The sequence below is a fragment of the Scyliorhinus torazame genome, chromosome 17 (genome assembly GCF_047496885.1).
Source record: "Scyliorhinus torazame isolate Kashiwa2021f chromosome 17, sScyTor2.1, whole genome shotgun sequence".
Lineage (NCBI taxonomy): Eukaryota > Metazoa > Chordata > Chondrichthyes > Carcharhiniformes > Scyliorhinidae > Scyliorhinus > Scyliorhinus torazame.
This window is the reverse complement of record NC_092723.1, coordinates 743,488-762,097: the sequence shown is the minus strand read 5'-3', so window position 1 is coordinate 762,097 and position 18,610 is coordinate 743,488. Positions and strand designations below refer to the sequence as shown.

Below are 18,610 nucleotides of genomic sequence, written 5' to 3'. Positions count from 1 at the left end.
CTCCGCCATTCTATCATGGCTGATATGCTCCTCATCTGCTACCTACGATGTTACAGACCAAGAGCTGGATTGCGAAAACAGCCAGAGCATCTCCTCCCTAGAACACATGACCGAAGATCAGGAGTCGGTAATTTAGCCTCCGGAGCATAGCACCTTCAATGTGATCATGGCTGATCCCAATCCTGCCCTCAACTCAACCGTCCTGCCCGTTCTCCATAACCCTTAAACCCATTACCAATTAAAAAGCTGAATAACTCCTCCTTAAATATACTCACTGTCCCAGCATGCACCACACTCTGGGGTAGCGAATTCCACACATTCCCAACTCTTTGGGAGAAGTAGATTCTCCTCAAATCTGTTTGATACCTCTTATTCTAAGATTATGACCTCTTGTTTTACAATGCCCCACAAGAGGAAGCATCAGCTCCACGTCTACTTTATCCATACCATTTAGCATCTTGTATACCTCAATTAGATCTTCCCTCTTCTAAACTCTGGAGAGAATAGGCCTAAACTGTTCAATCTCTCCTCATACGGCAAACCCTCATCTCTGGAATCAATCCAGTGAACCTCCTCTGAACTGCCTCCAATGCCACTTCATCTTTCCTCAAATAAGGGGACCAAAACTGTGCACAATACTCCAACCAGAATGTTGCCTGGTATGGAGGGAAGATCTTATGAGGAAAGGCTGAGGGACTTGAGGCTGTTTTCGTTAGAGAGAAGAAGATTAAGAGGTGACTTAATTGAGGCATACAAGATGGTCAGAGGATTGGATAGGGTGGACAGAGAGAGCCTTTTTCCTCGGATGGTGATGTCTAGCACGAGGAGACATAGCTTTAAATTGAGGGGAGATAGAGATAGGACAGATGTCAGAGGTAGGTTCTTTACTCAGAGAGTAGTAAGGGTGTGGAATGCCCTGCCTGCAACAGTAGTGGACTCGCCAACACTAAGGGCATTCAAATGGTCATTGGATAGACATATGGACGATAAGGGAATAGTGTAGATGGCTTTAGAGTGGTTTCACAGGTCGGCGCTGTAGCCATGTAAAATAGCTAACTCCCGATTATAATGGCCAAACCCCGATTTAAAATGGCGAACGGAAGAGGCCGATGGGAAAATCAGCCAACAGGACTCAAACAGACAGCTGCAGGTAAAACAGTGGATTCGCCTCTGGAGAAGCCAGACCGAATCGATACCTGCAGCCATCAACATCACAACACCCCAGCCTTCTGCATATTAATCAACAATCCCCGGGAACAATTGCTACAAATTAGTAACACAAAGCCGACCCAGACCTTTCGGCGCCAGCAGGAGCTGACACAAAGAGAGGGGAATGACCACCCCTCGATCAAGGAATCGCTCCAGCATTGGAGAATATCGAATCAAGTGATTGGGACCAAGTCCAATCACTTGGAACCAGGTACAAGGTCCGCCCTGAGAGGCGGGAAGCCCCTGGGGACTATAAGAATAGGGGCAAGTTCAAAACGGCCCTTCTTCTCCTCTCCGCACCCTTCGAGACCCTCTGCAACAGCCACGAGAAACGTAAGTCTTACTCCAACGCTCGCTACGAGATAGGCACTCCTGACTATCGACCTGTACTAGCTTTGAATCCCGCCGGCTCAGAACCCGTACGAAAGGCCATTCATTTCCCTGACCTGGTGGGCCATTTCCAAAGTTAAGTATTGGCCTGTTAGTTGTAGGAAGTAGCTTAGAAGTAGAATTAATGTATAAGTATTAATTGCTGTATATAATAAATGAGCGTTGATTTAACTCTTACTAAGCAGTGTGTTGGATTATTAATCATTACTCGGACTTGAACCACGTGGCGGTATCAGAAAGATACCTGGCGACTCAAGAGCAAAGGTGACCGAATAAGAGCAATTAAACTAAGGCCAAAATGAGCAACAGCGCAACATCGAAGGCCGAAGGGCCTGTACTGCGCTGTAATGTTCTATGTTCTATGTTCTAAGTGGGGTCTCACCAATGCCTTGTATCGTTGCAACAAAACTTCCTTACCTTTATACTCAATTAATTTTGCTATAAATGCCAACATTTCATTTGCTTTCCTTTGATGTACCTGCATGCTCATTTTCTATGACACGTGCACGAGGACACCCAGATCCCTCTGCATCGGACCACCCCGAAGTCGCTCCCCATTTAGATATTAAGTTGCCTTCCCATTTTTTCGACCAAAATGCGTGACCTCACACTTATCCACGTTAAACTGCATCTGCCACATTTTGACCCACTCTCCTAACCTATCTATATCCATTTGCAAGGTTCTTATTTCCTCATTGTAACTTACTGTCCCACCTATTTTTGTGTCATCTGTGAATTTGGCTACAGAACCTTCTATCCCTGTATCCAAGTCGTTAATATAGATTGTAAATAGCTGGGGCTCAAGGACTGAACCCTGTGGAACCCCACTAGTTACATCTTGCCATCCAGAAATAAACCCATTTATCCCAGCTCTCTGTCTCCTGTCTGTCAGCCAGCCTTCTATCTCAGCTAATACGTTTCAGGGATAGGGCGGGGGAGTGGGCCTATGTAGGGTGTTCTTTCAGAGGGTTGGTGCAAACTTGATGGGCTGAATGGCCTCCCTCTGCATTGACAGGATTCGATGTCTATGTCTATCAGGCTTGCAAATATCATTCGTGTTAAGTTCCCTTTCCATAGAAGGTGATGTCACACATAATTGGCACCCTTTTTAAAAGGGCTTCACAAGAAGTTGTACATTTTAAGATGTGATCCCAGATCTGCCGCTTCAGGCTGCAATAAAAATAAAATATGTCAGTGTGCGGCAGTAACTTAGTTTGATGTTGTACGATGCAACATCTAATGAGCAAAAATTTGGTTGTATTGCAGGAAAAAGGACAACTGTTTTTTTAAATTCTGGGTGTGCTTATAATATTTTCTGTCTCATAAATTCTTCCCCCTCCCACCCCTCCCATAAACTGATAAACATCTGTCAGGCCCGGAGCCTAAAATGCACCATATCCTGTGTGATTGGGTTATCACAGTCAGTGTGCAATTGAGATACAGCCTGTCAGCAAATAGGCAGAGTTGACAAGAGGAGGAGAAAGAACGAACAGAAAACATTACAGCAACAAAGTCGGACTTTATGCAGTTTGCACCGACAAATATTCAGCAACGATGCAAAGGTGCTTGTCAGGTGTACAAGTAAAATAAGACCACATTTTGTGGAACAGTTAACAGAGCAAACTAACTGACAGGATGGTGAAGAAGCCACATGTTCTGAGTCAAGTGTGAGAGACAGGGACAGGAAGAACGTTAGAAGCGTGGTGGTTTATTTAAAAAAAAATTATTTCCTGTTTTAAATTGCAGAGGCGTGAGCACAGTGGAAGCAAATGGCCTGACTTGCAGGCATCCAACATGATTCGCGGCTCAAAGTAGCCATAAGTGTCACTCTGAGAGTAACTTTGTTGCTTTATGAAGTGAAGATTGATCATCTTGTTGGAATTGGAGCTTATGAAGATCGAAATGAGAAGTTGAAGCACTTGCCGACTTCCAGACTCGAAGCAGTGCCCAAGGACGAACATTTTCTCTGCCAATGTATCTCTCCTAGTCTCTGGTTTAGTAAGTTCAGATGTATTTTAAATATGGACAGTAAGCAAACGTAGATTGTGCATGTGAGGGCTGGTTAACCTTTTGCTTACTGAGTGAACAACTACATCTCGGAGAGAGCAACATTCTCTCAGTCTAACAAGAAAGTCAGAAATTCTGGAATGACAAATAGTGGGTAAATGGTGTTCATCAAGAAAGAAAGTAACAGTTCCAAAGTGATCAGATTGTCCGAAATGAACAATTATTTTTTGTATATATTTTGTCTGTTATAAAACAATTCTTAAACAGGATATTTATCGTTCCAGGTCTCGGTAAAGCCAGCCTCTGGAGCTAATTTTTGAGTCCAAGTAACCTGAAATATTCTCGGATAGTTTTACAATCATTCTGCAAACATCAGAACTAAATTAAACTGCAAGGGCTTTAGAAGATTTTGTGAAAGAAGTACGGTGTTTTTGGCACCACTGCCAATTACTGAGGTGCAAGCAGGTTTTAAACATTTTGGTCCTAAGAGTATTCTACAAATATCCCAGGGAATGAGCACTGAGATACTGTGCTTCAGAATGATGGGGAGCAGTCCAAAGCGAGTTCTAAGCCCAGGAGAACCTGACTTGTCCAAGAAAAGGAGACTCTTTGCTGAAAGCTATGATGAAAAACTCGAGCGGAGACATGAAAACCATCTGAATCTCATTGGCCGGAATAATATCACAACCTGTCGCAGGTCGCCAAGGGAGCGGAATGTGGAGCAGAACTCAAGACAAGTGCAGTTTCTGAAACGAAGAAATTTAACAATTGATGAAGAAGAGATAAAACAAAAGCCTTCCAAAGTAACACGTCACAGAGTGGAAAGGAGAGCAGAAACCGCCACTTATGCTGCAGCTGCCACTGCAGCCCCGGAAGTGGGTTTGAAGTTATCACAACAGAAATCAACTGCAGTCAGCCAGGTAAACTATCTGCTTTAATAGACATGGTAACAGAAAGCCAAATTACTGCTGTCTGCTGAAAGTTAAAGATGGACAGTATTAAATAATGTAAATTATCAAATTATTGAACACTGAACACAAAACCTACTCTTCTGCATTATTTTAAAACAGCACACTAGCAAATAATGGCTAATTAGACCAAGATAGACTGCATTATTTTCCACCCTTTCCTCTTCCTCGCCAACTAATGCATTATCTGGTGGCAAACTATCTCGCTGTTATGCCATTTTTTTGAAACCCTGAGAAGTTGAGCCCACCGAAGTTTATTTGTAACCACCACCGCTTTCTGTTACTCAATGAGGTTCACACCAGGAATTATTGCACTTTTGAAAATTACATTGGTACTCTGGTTGAGAGACACTAATGTGGGGAATTAAACACTTCTGCACTATTGTTACTATCCTGGGTAGATACTGGGCATGTACAGCACGGTAGCATTGTGGATAGCACAATTGCTTCACAGCTCCAGGGTCCCAGGTTCGATTCCGGCTTGGGTCACTGTCTGTGTGGAGTCTGCACATCCTCCCCGTGTGTGCGTGGGTTTCCTCCGGGTGCTCCGGTTTCCTCCCACAGTCCAAAGATGTGCAGGTTAAGTGGATTGGCCATGATAAATTGCCCTTAGTGTCCAAAATTGCCCTTAGTGTTGGGTGGGGTTACTGGGTTATGGGGATAGAATGGAGGTGTTGACCTTGGGTAGGGTGCTCTTTCCAAGAGCCAGTGCAGACTCGATGGGCCGAATAGCCTCCTTCTGCACTGTAAATTCTATGAAAATCTAGGTAAGGGGTAGGTGTCTTACACCACCAATTTTGATTTATGGATTTTGTTTATTGTCACGTGTACCGAGGTACTGTGAAAAGTATTTTTCTGTGAGCAGCTCAACAGATCATTAAGTACATGAAAAGAAAAGAAAATAAAAGAAAATACATAATAGGGCAACACAAGGTATACAATGTAACTACATAAACACCGGCATCAGGTGAAGCATACAGGGTGTAGTGTTAATCAGGTCAGTCCATAAGAGGGTCATTTAGGAGTCTGGTAACAGCGGGGAAGAAGCTGTTTTTGAGTCTGTTGGTGGGTGTTCTCTGACTTTTATATCTCCCATGCGTGTTCTCAGACTTTTGTATCTCAATTGGCAATGTGCTTTAACCACAACCTCTCCTTCCATCATTGTGGAAATTCAGTTTGCCACACTAACTATCTGCCAAGGCTCTCAGACGGAGATGGTTATTTTATTCCGAATGGTTTGCAGTTATTTTGTCTCAAGCAATTTAGATCTGGAGTGTCAAAGTTGTTGAGCACAGCAAACTATCATTCCTTCATTCAAACCCACGATTCACAGATAAAAAACAGTCTTCTAGGAATGTAGGACTTAGGGGAAAAAGTAGGTTAGTCAGCTCTTCGAGCCTGCTCCATCATTAGACAAGATCATGGCTAATCTTGTTGTGGCCTCAACTCTGCTTTCCTTTCTCTCCTCCTAACCGTTGACTCCCTTGTCTATCAAAAATCTATCAAACTCAACCTTGAATAAATTCAATGGTTCAGCTTCCACAAACAAGCAGACCTCGGAGAGAAATAAATTCTTCTCATCTGGGAGACCTCTTACTCTGAATCTGTGCTCCCGAGTTCTAATCTCCCCGACAAGAGAAATATCCTCCCAGTATCTAGTGCTGTATCTGCCCACAATGCTCTGGGTGGCATGGTAGCACAGTGGGTAGCACTGTTGCTTCACAGTGTTGCCTCCCAGTATTGATCCTTTCAAGTCCCCTCAGGTTCTTATGTTTCAATAAAATCACCTCTTGTTCTTCTAAACTTTAATGGATAATGGCCCAACCTGTTAAACCTTTCTTCAAAAGGTAAGTTCATCATCTCAGGAATAAGTCAAGCGGACCTTCTCTGAATTACTTCTGACATAATAAAATCCTTTTTCAAACAGGGAGACAAGATCTGTACATAGTATTCCAGTTGTGATCCCACCTTGGCCCTGTACAGCTGCAGTAAAACTTCCGCACTTTTATACTTCATTCCCCTTACAATAAAGACCAACATTCCATTGACTTCCTAATCACTTGATGCACCTGCAAACTAGCATTTTGTGATTCAAGAGATGGGGCACCCAGATCCCTCTGTACCTCAGAGTTCTGCAATCTCTCTCCAGTTAAATAATCTACTGCTTCCCTATTCCTCCCACCAAAGTTGACAAGTTCCCATATTATACTCCATCTGCCATGTTTTGCCCACAAACAGAACCATCCCTTTGCAGGCTCTCTACCTCCTCTTGACTATTTACTTTCCAACCCATCTTGGTGTTATTGGCAAATTCAAGACTCGAGCTGTGTCACCCAAATTCCTTATCCGTACCACTTGTCCTAACAAAAACTCTGATCTACTATAATTGGAAGAGCTGTTTGCAATACAGAGACAAATCTTGGAAGATGGCAGCATGACTATTTATTCTGATCTTAATTTTCCATTAAAGGTATTAGTACAGGCTAATTATCTGAGATAATCTTGGGATTTTAGATGTTCAGCCTCTGCCAATAGGTAATGAGCAGGAGTATCTCAAGATGAAGCGCAACAGGCTCAATATAATGAATGATATTTGGGATTTTATAAGGTCGTGCCTCTGATTGGCCAGCTCAGCACAAGAGATGCTCAATTACTTGATGAAAACTCCAATTTTCAAATAGAAAATAGATTATACTGATTTGAGGACATAAAAGGTTGTATCAATGAGTTGAGCGAACTTAATTGGTATACTTACTCTGATTGGAGACCTTGTTTAATATGTCAACACAATAATACATCTTTAAGTATAACATAAATAGAAATGTGTACGCCATATAAGATCAACAGTAATGGCATAATATATAATTGCTCAACTGTTTCACTCTGAGAATGCTCGCAATGTGGGATACTCTCAGTCCATTAACCTTTATCTTCACTGACGATAAAATCAACAGTGGGTCCATGATCTAATTTTCTACTGCAGTAATTGTCTCCGTGTTTATGGGGGGTATTTTTGCTTTGGTCCTGGCAGAGTGCATTGGCCAGTGGTAAACAGCAGAGCAAAGAGAGGGTTTAACCTATATGCTATTTTATTTACAATATATTAAAAATTCTATATCTACATATACAATATATGCATTAAAAACTCTACAGGGAGCGGCACGGTGGCACAAGGTTAGTACTGCTGCCTCACGGCGCCGAGGCCCGGGGTTCGAACCCAGCCCTGGGTCACTGTCTGTGTGGAGTTTGCACATTCTCCCCTTGTCTGCGTGGGTTTCGCCCCTCCAACCCAAAAAAGACGTGCAGGGCAGGTGGATTGGCCACGCTAAATTGCCCATTAATTGGAAAGAAATTAATTGGGTACTCTAAATTTATAAAAAATAAAACTAAAAAAAAAGAATACTCTACAGGTGCATCATTGTGCTTGGCGAGAATGCATGTGAGCCAGGTCGATCGTGACAGCAGCCTAAATGGCAAAGCTCGTCAGGAGCCAAGCGGTTTGTGATCGGATCGGCTCGCTCCAATTGGCGGTTTCCGGAACTGGTCTAGGAGCAGTGAGAACCCCCAAATCACCGCTTAAAGGACAATCTCCATTCATTAACGAGATGGTCACCGTATCCAATGGCCTGCTGGGAATGAATCGGCTCGCCAGTGAGAGATCCTGCGAGCAGTGATTGGTGCTGGTCCACACAAACGAGGACCAGGCGGAACAGCACTTGGATGGTCTCCCAGGCTGTTGATGCCGCTTGGGCAGTCAGGGACAGGGCAGAGTGGCACTCTGGCTCTCCCTGACACCCGCACACCTTGGTACCGCCCGGCTAGCACCTTGGTACTGCCACTCTGGCACTGCCAGGCTGCCAAAACTGCCAGGGTGTCAGTTCGGCAGTGCATGGGTGCCTGGGTGTCAGGGTGACACTGCCATGGGTCAGGACCTGAGGGGAGCGATGTACGTGAAGGTGGGATGAGGAGGGCACAGAGGATGGGGTTAAGGGTAAGAATCAGGGGGCCTCCGGAAGGTTGGTTGGGTGAAGGGTGGAGGTCTCGGAAAGGAGGAGGGCCCGAAAGGGGATGTGGGTTGGCCTGAATTGGGGAGCTCTAGCAACTCCACAGTGGGGCATGGATAGAGGATTGGCTGACTGGCAGAAGGCAGAGAGTGGGGATAAAGGAGTCTTTTTCAGGATGGCAGTCAGTGATTAGTGGTGTGCCTCAGGGGTCTGTGCTGGGACCACAACTTTTCACAATATACATTAATGATCTGGAAGAAGGAACTGAAGACACTGTTGCTAAGTTTGCAGATGATACAAAGATCTGTGGAGAGACAGGTAGTATTGAGGAAGCAGGCGGGCTACAGGAGGACTTGGACAAGTTAGGAGAGTGGGCAAAGAAGCGACAGATGGAATACAATGTGGAAAAATGTGAGGTTATGCGCTTTGGAAGGAGAAATGGAGCACAGACTATTTTCTAAATGGGGAAATGCTTAGGAAATCAGAAGAACAAAGGGACTTACTTGGGAATCCTTGTTCACGATTCTCTTAACGTTAACGTGCAGGTTCAGTTGGCAGTTAGGAAGGCAAATGCAATGTTAGCATTCATGTCAAGAGGGCTAGAATACAAGAGCAGGGGTGCACTTCTAAGGCTGCATAAGGCTCCGGTCAGACCCTATTGGGAGTATTGTGCGCAGTTTTGGGTCCTGTATCTGAGGAAGGATGTGCTGGCCTTGGGAAGGGTCCAGAGGAGGTTCACAAGAATGATCCCTGGAATGAAGAACTTGTCGTATGAGGAACGGTTGAGGACTCTGGGTCTGTACTCGTTGGAGTTTAGTAGGATGAGAGAGGATCTTATTGAAGCTTACAGGATACTGCGAGGCCTGGATAGAGTGGACGTGGAGAGGATGTTTCCACTTGTAGAAAAAACTAGAAGCAGAGGACACCAACTCAGACTAAAGGGACGATCCTTTAAAACAGAGATGAGGAGGAATTTCTTCAGCCGGAGGGTGGTGAATCTGTGGAACTCTTTGCCGCAGAAGGCTGTGGAGGCCAAATCACTGAGTGTCTTTAAGACAGAGAAAGATAGATTCTTGATCAATAAGGGGATCAGCGGTTATGGGGATCAGAAACATATCAGGCATGATTGAATGACGGAGCAGACTTGATGGGCTGAGTGGCCTAATTCTGCTCCTATGTCTTATGGTCTTATGGGGTGTCTACACTTGGGGGTGTGTGGGATAATGCCTATGTGTGTGGGGAGTGACATTGCCCATGGGTGGAGGGGCGTGATTGACCGGCAAGCTCACTTGGAGATCGGGCACCCTTTCAAAATGGCGGCCCAATTTCTGAGGAGCCGATCTGGCAGTGAGCTCAGCACCCCAGCAATGAAAATAACAGACTCAACCGGCGAGGAACTCGCAAGGGCTCAAAGAAATGCCTAGGTGCCATTCGATAGCTGCCAAGAGCTCGCCAACACTGCTGTTGAGGAGCTTGAGGGAAACACTGCTCACTACAGCACTTAGAACGTGTCCCGTTAAATCACACCTGACCTCTATAAACTGTCCCTGTCTATGTAACCCATTCCTGAGAACCACATTTTTGTCATAAATGCCTATTATGACGGGATAGTCATCAACCATGACTGCAGTGGATAATCCCTGTCACCCAGGAGCCAACCCCCCCAGCCGGTGGGGGTGGGGGGGTGGGGGGGGGGGGCGGGTATTGGGCGCAGGCGAGCATGATGGTTACGTATCAGCTGCATGTTCATCGAGTGGTACCCCTTTCGGTTTGTGTAGAACGGCCTGTCATCTGCAGGTGCTGGTAGGGGGACATGAATCCCGTCATTCACCCCCCTAAACTCGGGGCATCCCGGCGATGGCGGCGAACCCGCTGCCCGGGCAGCCAGGTGGGCTCGGTCCACATTGAAGTGGATGTATTGAGCCGCCTGGGCATCTCGGGCCTCCGTGACGGTGTGGACGCACCTGTGCACCGAGGTCTGTGAGATCCCGGACAGGTCCCCACTCGGTGCCTGGAAGGACCCTGTCGCGTAAACGTTCAGGGCGACCGTCACCTTGACGGCCACCGGGAGGGGGTGTCCTCCCCCATGGTGCCAGGTGTGCCATCATCTAGCAGATATGTCGCACTGTCTCCCTGCTCAGCTGGAGTCTTCAACGGCATGCCCGGTCTGGAAAATCCTCGAATGACAGACGCTGCCGGTACACACAAGCCACATTAGGCGCCTCCTTGGCAACTCCTCCCCCTCGGCGTGTTGGCTGGCCGGCTCTCCATCCTTACAGCTGCCACCTGCCCTCTGCTGCCCACTCCGCTCCTGCCCGCTCCGCTGCTGCAGCTTCCTCGTCCTCGAGCAGCTCCAGCTCGTACAGCCTCAGGGCATCCCCCAGGGCTGCGGCGAGCAGCAGGAAGGTCACCATTGCTGGTTGAATTCCAATATCCATTGTCTGCAGGGGGTGAAAGGCGGACATGTTAGCATGGTGCATGCCCCCGTGCCCAACCAGGTCCAACGGGCTTCCCCCCCTCTCATCCCCACACCCCTGGACCTGCCATTGCCCCGCACTGTGGGGCTCTGGCCCTGCCATCCGTCCCTGCTGCCAGGGGTACCGTCGGCTGGCCCTACGCTTGCCAGCGGTGCACTCCGTGGCCCCGTCTGGTGTCTAGTGTGGATGTTGCCCTTGAGTGGGCTGCCTGAAGCCCTGCCGACGGGTGGCGGCCGGGTTGGAGTGAGGATATGGCGGAGGGTGGGGTGCGGGGGTGGGTGGGGTGGAGGCTCCCATGCGACCAGTGTCACTCTGCAGAACCAGGGGCCACGGTGGGTGATCAGTGGGTGCGCAGCAAGATTGCTGCCTTGCAGGCCGCAGCAATGGTGGTTCGTGCCTGGACACCGCTCCAGTCCCATGGGGGGTCACCCTGGTCACAATGCCTGTTCCCCCATCAAGCCCCCTCCCCCAGCCCTGGAAGGGCACCCCAGGCCGCACAGCCAGTGTCAGGTCCGGCAGCTCGTAGTCGCTCCTCTCTGTGTCCTACCTCCTCTCCCTCCATCATCAGCCATGACACTGGTTTCACAATTATTAAAAGTACAAGTGAAGCGCGCCGTCGAGAACCCGACCCATTGGAGAATCGCGGGGGCCCCGGAGAATGCCGGGTATGGCCCCCTAATGATCTGCAAGCAGTATTTACTGTACGTGTGTACAGTATTTACTGTACTGCATTGACGCCACTGGCAAGTTGATGGAGAATTGTGATTTGGTGTGAAATCGGTGCCCACCGCGATTTCGGTGTCAGAACCGATTCTCCGTCCAATCGCGTTTCTTGATTTCGGCCGACGGAGAATCCCGCCCAACCGGTCTCACCAAATGTGTGCCTGACGTGGTGGACCTCACATTGGGCCAAGGGGTAACTCCTTAAGGGAGTTGCCCCCAAAATCCATCCGCGGGCCCCCTCCCTCTACAATGCATAACCTGCCCACCTCTCCTCTACCAGATCCCCCCAGGTCCCCCCAAAGACCCGCTAAAACATGAAACCCCCTAAGAGACCCCTTTAGTATGCAACCCCCTAACTAAAGGAACCCCCCACTGAAACCTCCTAACTCGAGTGACCACACCACTGGGATCCCCTAACTATAGAGGGATGCCCACAGACACCACCCCCAGAAAAAAGACCCCTGTGTGGAAGCTCGAGCAGCAGACCATACAGGGCAGTGACAGAAAATACAGTTGTTACACTTATCGAGAAGTTCCATGTGTCCATTCCTGTTATTGAACAGATGTGACCTGTGTTTAAACACCTCAGATCCTGTCATTGAAAGCCATTCATTCAGTTCTAGTCGTCGGCTGTGATTGACAGCTTTGACAAAATAGCTGCAGCCTTGATTCATTCATCTTCCTTCATGGATAAGTGACTCTAAGTCCTGAAAGTCCAATGTTTTCAAACAACAACCACATCAAAGAGCGGTAAGTGCATTGCAATCACATGCTGCTCTTCGATCTGCGGCTTCAGATATCTGTCCAATCTGGGTTCCCTAGTCACTGTCAATTTATTGTTGCTACAAAGATTTGTCCAGTTTCAGGACGGGAACCATTTGTGCTGCCCAGTTGGTGAATCTAAGTGGTCTGATGACTCCAAGGTCCTCCAGCTGTCCAAGCTCTGCCTCAACCTTCGCCAGTAGTGCATAGGGAACTGGGTGGACTGGAAAGTATTTAGGCTGTGCTTCAGGGTCTACATGAATTTGAGCCATGGCTATTTTGATTTTCCCCACACCGGCTTGGAAAACATTGCGGTATTTCCCCAATACCTCTTGTTAGACGTTTTTGTTGCTGTGATATGAAGAGTCTAAAGTTCTGTTCCTTTTTCACAAACACACATTTATTTCCTTCCAACAGGCTTTGCACAAAACTCTCACTATACATCACCTGATAGAGGCCATCTGAAGACCCTTTACATATCAGTGTCAATTCATGGATACTTAACATAAATGAGACAACTAATTGCAATGTCTCTTAACCCATTACTTAACACCTCTTAAGAGGCCTCCAGAACTCATCTGAAAAATTCCCTGCTAATCAAGGCGAAGGCATTGCAGCCAATCACGGCCGAGTAAATTAGGGCCGTGTCCATTCAGTCCAACCAAAGGCAGCCTCGCAGACTGCTGCCCGCTCACCACTGGGGTCATCACAGTCCCCGCTATGGCAAGCGGTTCCCCCGTATATGTGACTAGTTTTGCCTCTGCATCTCGTGAACTCATCTGTTGCACTGATTTAATCCTTTCAAATGCTTGTTTGCCAATGACCGAAATGGTGGTTCCCGTCTCTATTCCATTTCAAGAGAGTGACTGTTTACTTGAACGGTGATCCTAATGGCGGCAACTTTGGGAGCCGCAATGCAATTTAGCTGCATTCCTTTGTCATTGGGCTGTTCCAAGAGAAAAGTTTGGGATCTGGGTTGGCACCTCTCTCGGTGGGGCAACGGGTATAAAATTGAATTGTCTCAAGCCAGGGCTGTTGGTAGGGGGTGAATATAATGAGACAATTCCCACCTCTTTAACCTGTGATTATCCCTCTCTCCAGTTGCTTCTTCTGGATCTGTAAATACTTAATTACCTGCAAAGACTGGAGTGGTGTAGCGACAACAATCTCTCCCTCAATGCCAGCAAAACTAAAGAGCTGGTAATTGACTTCAGGAAGCAAAGTACTGTACACACCCCTGTCAGCATCAACGGGGCCGAGGTGGAGATGGTTAGCAGTTTCAAATTCCTAGGGGTGCACATCTCCAAAAATCTGTCCTGGTCCACCCACGTCGACGCCACCACCAAGAAAGCACAACAGCGCCTTTAGTTCCTCAGGAAACTAAGGAAATTCGGCATGTCCACATTGACTCTTACCAACTTTTACAGATGCACCATAGAAAGCATCCTATCGGGCTGCATCACAGCCTGGTATGGCAACTGCTTGGCCCAGGACCGCAAGAAACTTCAGAGAGTCATGAACACCGCCCAGTCCATCACACGAACCTGCCTCCCATCCATTGACTCCATCTACACCTCCCGCTGCCTGGGGAAAGCGGGCAGGATAATCAAAGATCCCTCCCACCCGGCTTACTCACTCTTCCAACTTCTTCCATCGGCCAGGAGATACAGAAGTCTGAGAACACGCACGAACAGACTCAAAAACAGCTTCTCCCCACTGTTACCAGACTCCTAAATGCCCCTCTTATGGACTGACCTCATTAACACTACACCCTGTATGCTTCATCCGATGCCAGTGCTTATGTAGTTACATTGTATATGTTGTGTTGCCCTATTATGTATTTTCTTTTATTCCCTTTTCTTCTCATGTACTTAATGATCTGTTTGAGCTGCTCGCAGAAAAATACTTTTCACTGTACCTCGGTACACGTGACAATAAACAAATTCAATCCAATCCAAGACTTGCATTCAAAGCATCGTCTGGCATCTTTGAATCTGTCTATATATATGTTTCTGGAACATACCTCTTCATTCACCTGAGGAAGGAGCAGTGCTCCACAAGCTACTGATTCGAAACAAACCTGTTGGACTTTAACCTGGTGTGTCAGACTTCTGATGTTTCCCTGGAGTGAGAGATTTCCATGGCCTTCTTCAGGTCTAGCAATGGCTCAGCAAGTAACTTTCATTATGTCACCATATTGCTTACATCACAAGACAATCGGTCCCGTTACATTTCAGGAAGAGAAGAGCTATACTCACAAAATTCAGATATTTTCCTCAAACACATAAATAACCTGGTTACAGACTCCCCTCGAGTCCTTTCAGACTTGTTGAAATGGTTCAGTTGCATGATGATCGAGGGTAGTGGGGTCATAATAGTTCGAGGAGATAAAAGTCTCCATTTTCTCATTAATATATCATTTCTAATGTAATAACACTTTGGTATACGCTCAGATTCCATTTCTGTGTTTGTTTCTTGATATAACTGCCTTATTTCGGAATCTTTCTGTTGTAATTCAATCAATTTGTTTGAACTAAAGATATCCACTCCACCAACCACCTGCTCTTGTTCTTTACCAACCATCTGATCAAACATGGTTTCGGACAACTGTACCTCAGCCTCTCTATCGGTACTCCTCAAGTTCTCTTCCTCAACCTATGACTTTGTGATCTGGTTACCACACCATCAGGAACCCCCCCCCCCCCCCCCTTATACTTCTTGCAACATCTCAGTTGTTTGACTTTCCACTGGCTTGTCAACCACAGTAGGCTGCACTCCCACCTGTGATCCAGCTATATCATTGCCGAGGAGGAATTGTACCCATGAAAAAGTTCATTTTTCTGAAACTCCGATTACCACTTCACCACTTTTAACCAGACTCTCTAATCTTATTTTGCATAGTGGCACACGACTGTTCTCACCACTAATCCCACATATTATCACCTTTCCTGGCAATACGCCTTCCCAACTATATATCTCCTTTTCTCTCACCATTAAAGGTTTACTTGCTCCTGTATCCCTTAAGATCTCAAATCTCTTTACCTACTCCATCTTGTACACATGAGTGAACCTTATCCTCACAAATAAAATCCTTAAAAGTTCTGGTACCTGTTTATCCACCAACCTCTGAAAGGCTGTACACTCTGTTACCTCTTTCACTGAAATAATGGTCTTCTTCCCACTTTAGTGAACCCCACTGGTTTATCCAGTTTTACCGAGTCTGTCTTCCCAGTACTTTTCTTAACCCCCACAACAAAGCGACGCCACACGCCCAACTTTATTACAATGAAAACACTTACGTTTTCTTATCTCTCTGCCACTATCATAGGTTTCCTTTTTACTCTGAGCCAAACTCCCCTTAACATCACCAACTAAACCTCCTTTGCACTGACCACCAGTAAATTTCTCATTTCCCCAGTTTCTATCCCTCACGAATTGAAACTGATGTTGAAAACCAAACTTTGCTTTATGACCAATTCAAAATCATCGGCCATTTCTTAAGCATGTCTCGCAGTTTTAACTCTTTGCTCTTTGACATGAGTTCTCACGACTGCGGGAAGTGAATCTTTAAATTCCTACAAAATAATCATTTCCTTAAGAGCATCATACATTTGGTCTATTTTGAATGCTCTTATCCACCTATCAAAATTATTTTGTTTAATTCTTTTGAATTCTATATATGTCTGACCTGGTTCTTTATTTAGATTACTAAAATTTTGTCTGTAAACTTCTGGCACTAGTTCATATGCACTCAATATATATTTTTTCACCTCATCGTAATCTCTAGTTACCTCCTCAGATCGTGATGCAAACACTTCACTCACTCTACCTGACAACTTTACTTGAACCAACACTACCCACATGGTCTTCGGCCAATTTAATTGTTTAGTCACTTTCTCAAATGAGATGAAAAGGGCTTCCACATCTTTCTCATCAAATCTTGCCAATGCTTGAATATATTTAAACATAAACCTACTAAGCTTTTGACTAGAAAGTATTTCTTCTCCCTCTCGACCTTCCTCAGCTTCTGCCTTTAACTCCAATATTTTAAGTCAATGTTCTCCTTGCAGTGCCAGTTTCCAAAGTTCAAATTCTCCCTCTCTTTCCTTATCCCTTTTTTCCTTTGTTAATCTTTGCATTTGTACCTCAATCTTCCTCCTTTCCATTTCCTTTTGAAAAGCCCTCTCTTTTTTCTTTTCTTTCATGTCCAATTTCTCCAGTTCTATTTCTTTCTGTTTATCTTTTTCCTGCATTTCTAATTGTTTCATTTGTAATTGAATTCTAGCTAATTCTAATGGTTCAGGCTGTATCTCTGGAAAATTTAAACCTTGAGTTATGGCTTGTATTATTTCTACCGTCCTCATCCCTTTAGATAAGGTTAACTGCAGCTTCTCGGTCAAATCCAAAAGTTTTGCTTCTGCCTCCCTCTGTAAATAATCGCAAGTAACCATTTTCTAACCCAGGAAAGGTTTTGCAACTGCAAATGGCTTGTCTAGTCACTCCCCATTTAAATTTCAAACCCTGAAAGAATGCAATTATCCCAAACACACTCACTGTCATTAAGTTCAATAACCCCAAGCCAAACAAGTAATTATGCTTAAGGTCCTGGGCGAGCCCACAATTTTATTATGAGACCAGGCCAGACCAGACCCAGCAATGGCTCGAACACTGGACCAAAATCTCAATATTTTAGTTCATTTGTAAGACTGCGCGGAAAGGATGATTCGTGCCAGGATTGAATGCATGAAAAAATAGGACCTGAGCATTTTTAAAACAAAACTTTATTATGAATATAATATTAAACTTTCTAATTCCACACCTGAAAAGAACAGTTTACAATTACTCGGTAAACACTAATACTCAATTCCCATTAAACAACAAGAAAATAAACATACACCTCTCAATCTATCTTACTGTGGGAGAATTGTAGACTCAGCGTCAGACAGATCAGAATTCAACTCCTCTCTCCAAAGATTTCTCCAAAAACTGCCTCCCGAAAGCTTTCAAAATATTCTCTGAATTCCTTAGCTCCACCCAGCAATGACCTCATCTCCCCACGCTGAAAAACAAATTATGTCTGTAGGCTAAACCACATTAAATCCCCAGGGATTTCCCCAGTCAAACCACAGTCCATTAACCCAGGCTGAAAAACACATTCCTTTGTCAATTTCACCTTCTGGCTACTAAAAGCATCCAAGCCCTGCAAAACAGAATTCTTTTAAAAGCATGACCACTGTAGCCAAACAAACTCTGACCCCAGGCTTTTAACCCTTACATTGCCCAATACTTAGAATCCAATATTCATAAAGTCTTTCACTCGTCACACTGATTGCTGGCAAAGGAACCAAATAAGGGCTGGAATTTTCCCACTGGCAGTGCGTCCCTGATACTGATTTTGCAGAGGTGTGGGGTGGTTTCAATGGGAATTCACATTGACAAACCACAAGGAATATGTGGCTGGGGGATACAACCCAATGTTTCATTTTACTAATTGTATCCAATCTGAAGTGAGGTCCTGGATGTAGTGGGTGTAGTGTATAATCACTTTTTTGAACAAAAAATATAATGTTCGATGGCAGGAAATTCCAGCAGTACAGAAAAAAATGATTGTGATAAGGCAAGATTACGGTAGCACAGTCATTAGCACAGTTGCTTCACAGCTCCAGAGTCCCAGGTTCGATTCCCGGCTTGGGTCACTGTCTGTGCGGAGTTTGCATGTTCTCACCGTGTCTGCGTGGGTTTCCTCCGGGTGCTCCGGTTTCCTTCCACAGTCTAAAGATGTTCGGGTTAGGTGGATTGGCCATGCTAAATTTCCCTTAGTGTCCAAAAAGGTTAGGTGGGTTATTGGTTTTCAGGGAAAGGGTAGAGTCGTGGGCTTAAGTAGGGTGCTCTTTCCAAGGGCCGGTGCAGACTCGGTGGGCCGAATGGCCTCCTTCTGCACTGTAAATTCTTTGATAAGACATTTATATTATCCCAGATTTTCCTGGAAATCCTTACCATAACTGTGGCCTATGTGCTATGTATATACAATGGTTAACACTGTTGCTTCACAGCGCTAGGGACCCGGGCT

General features: G+C 45.6%; 1 protein-coding gene across 2 annotated transcripts in view; it reads left to right on the top strand.

The window, feature by feature from the left end:
- Positions 1 to 3,082: 3,082 nt before the first annotated feature.
- Positions 3,083 to 18,610, top strand: part of traf3ip3 (TRAF3 interacting protein 3) — a 154,861-nt gene continuing 139,333 nt past the window's right edge. For both annotated transcript variants that reach the window (XM_072479882.1, XM_072479883.1), the window contains exons 1-2: positions 3,083 to 3,597; positions 3,891 to 4,526. In XM_072479882.1, coding sequence (XP_072335983.1) covers positions 4,119 to 4,526 — 408 coding nt within the window. In that variant the 5' untranslated portion in view covers positions 3,083 to 3,597; positions 3,891 to 4,118. The remainder of the gene's footprint in view (positions 3,598 to 3,890; positions 4,527 to 18,610) is intronic.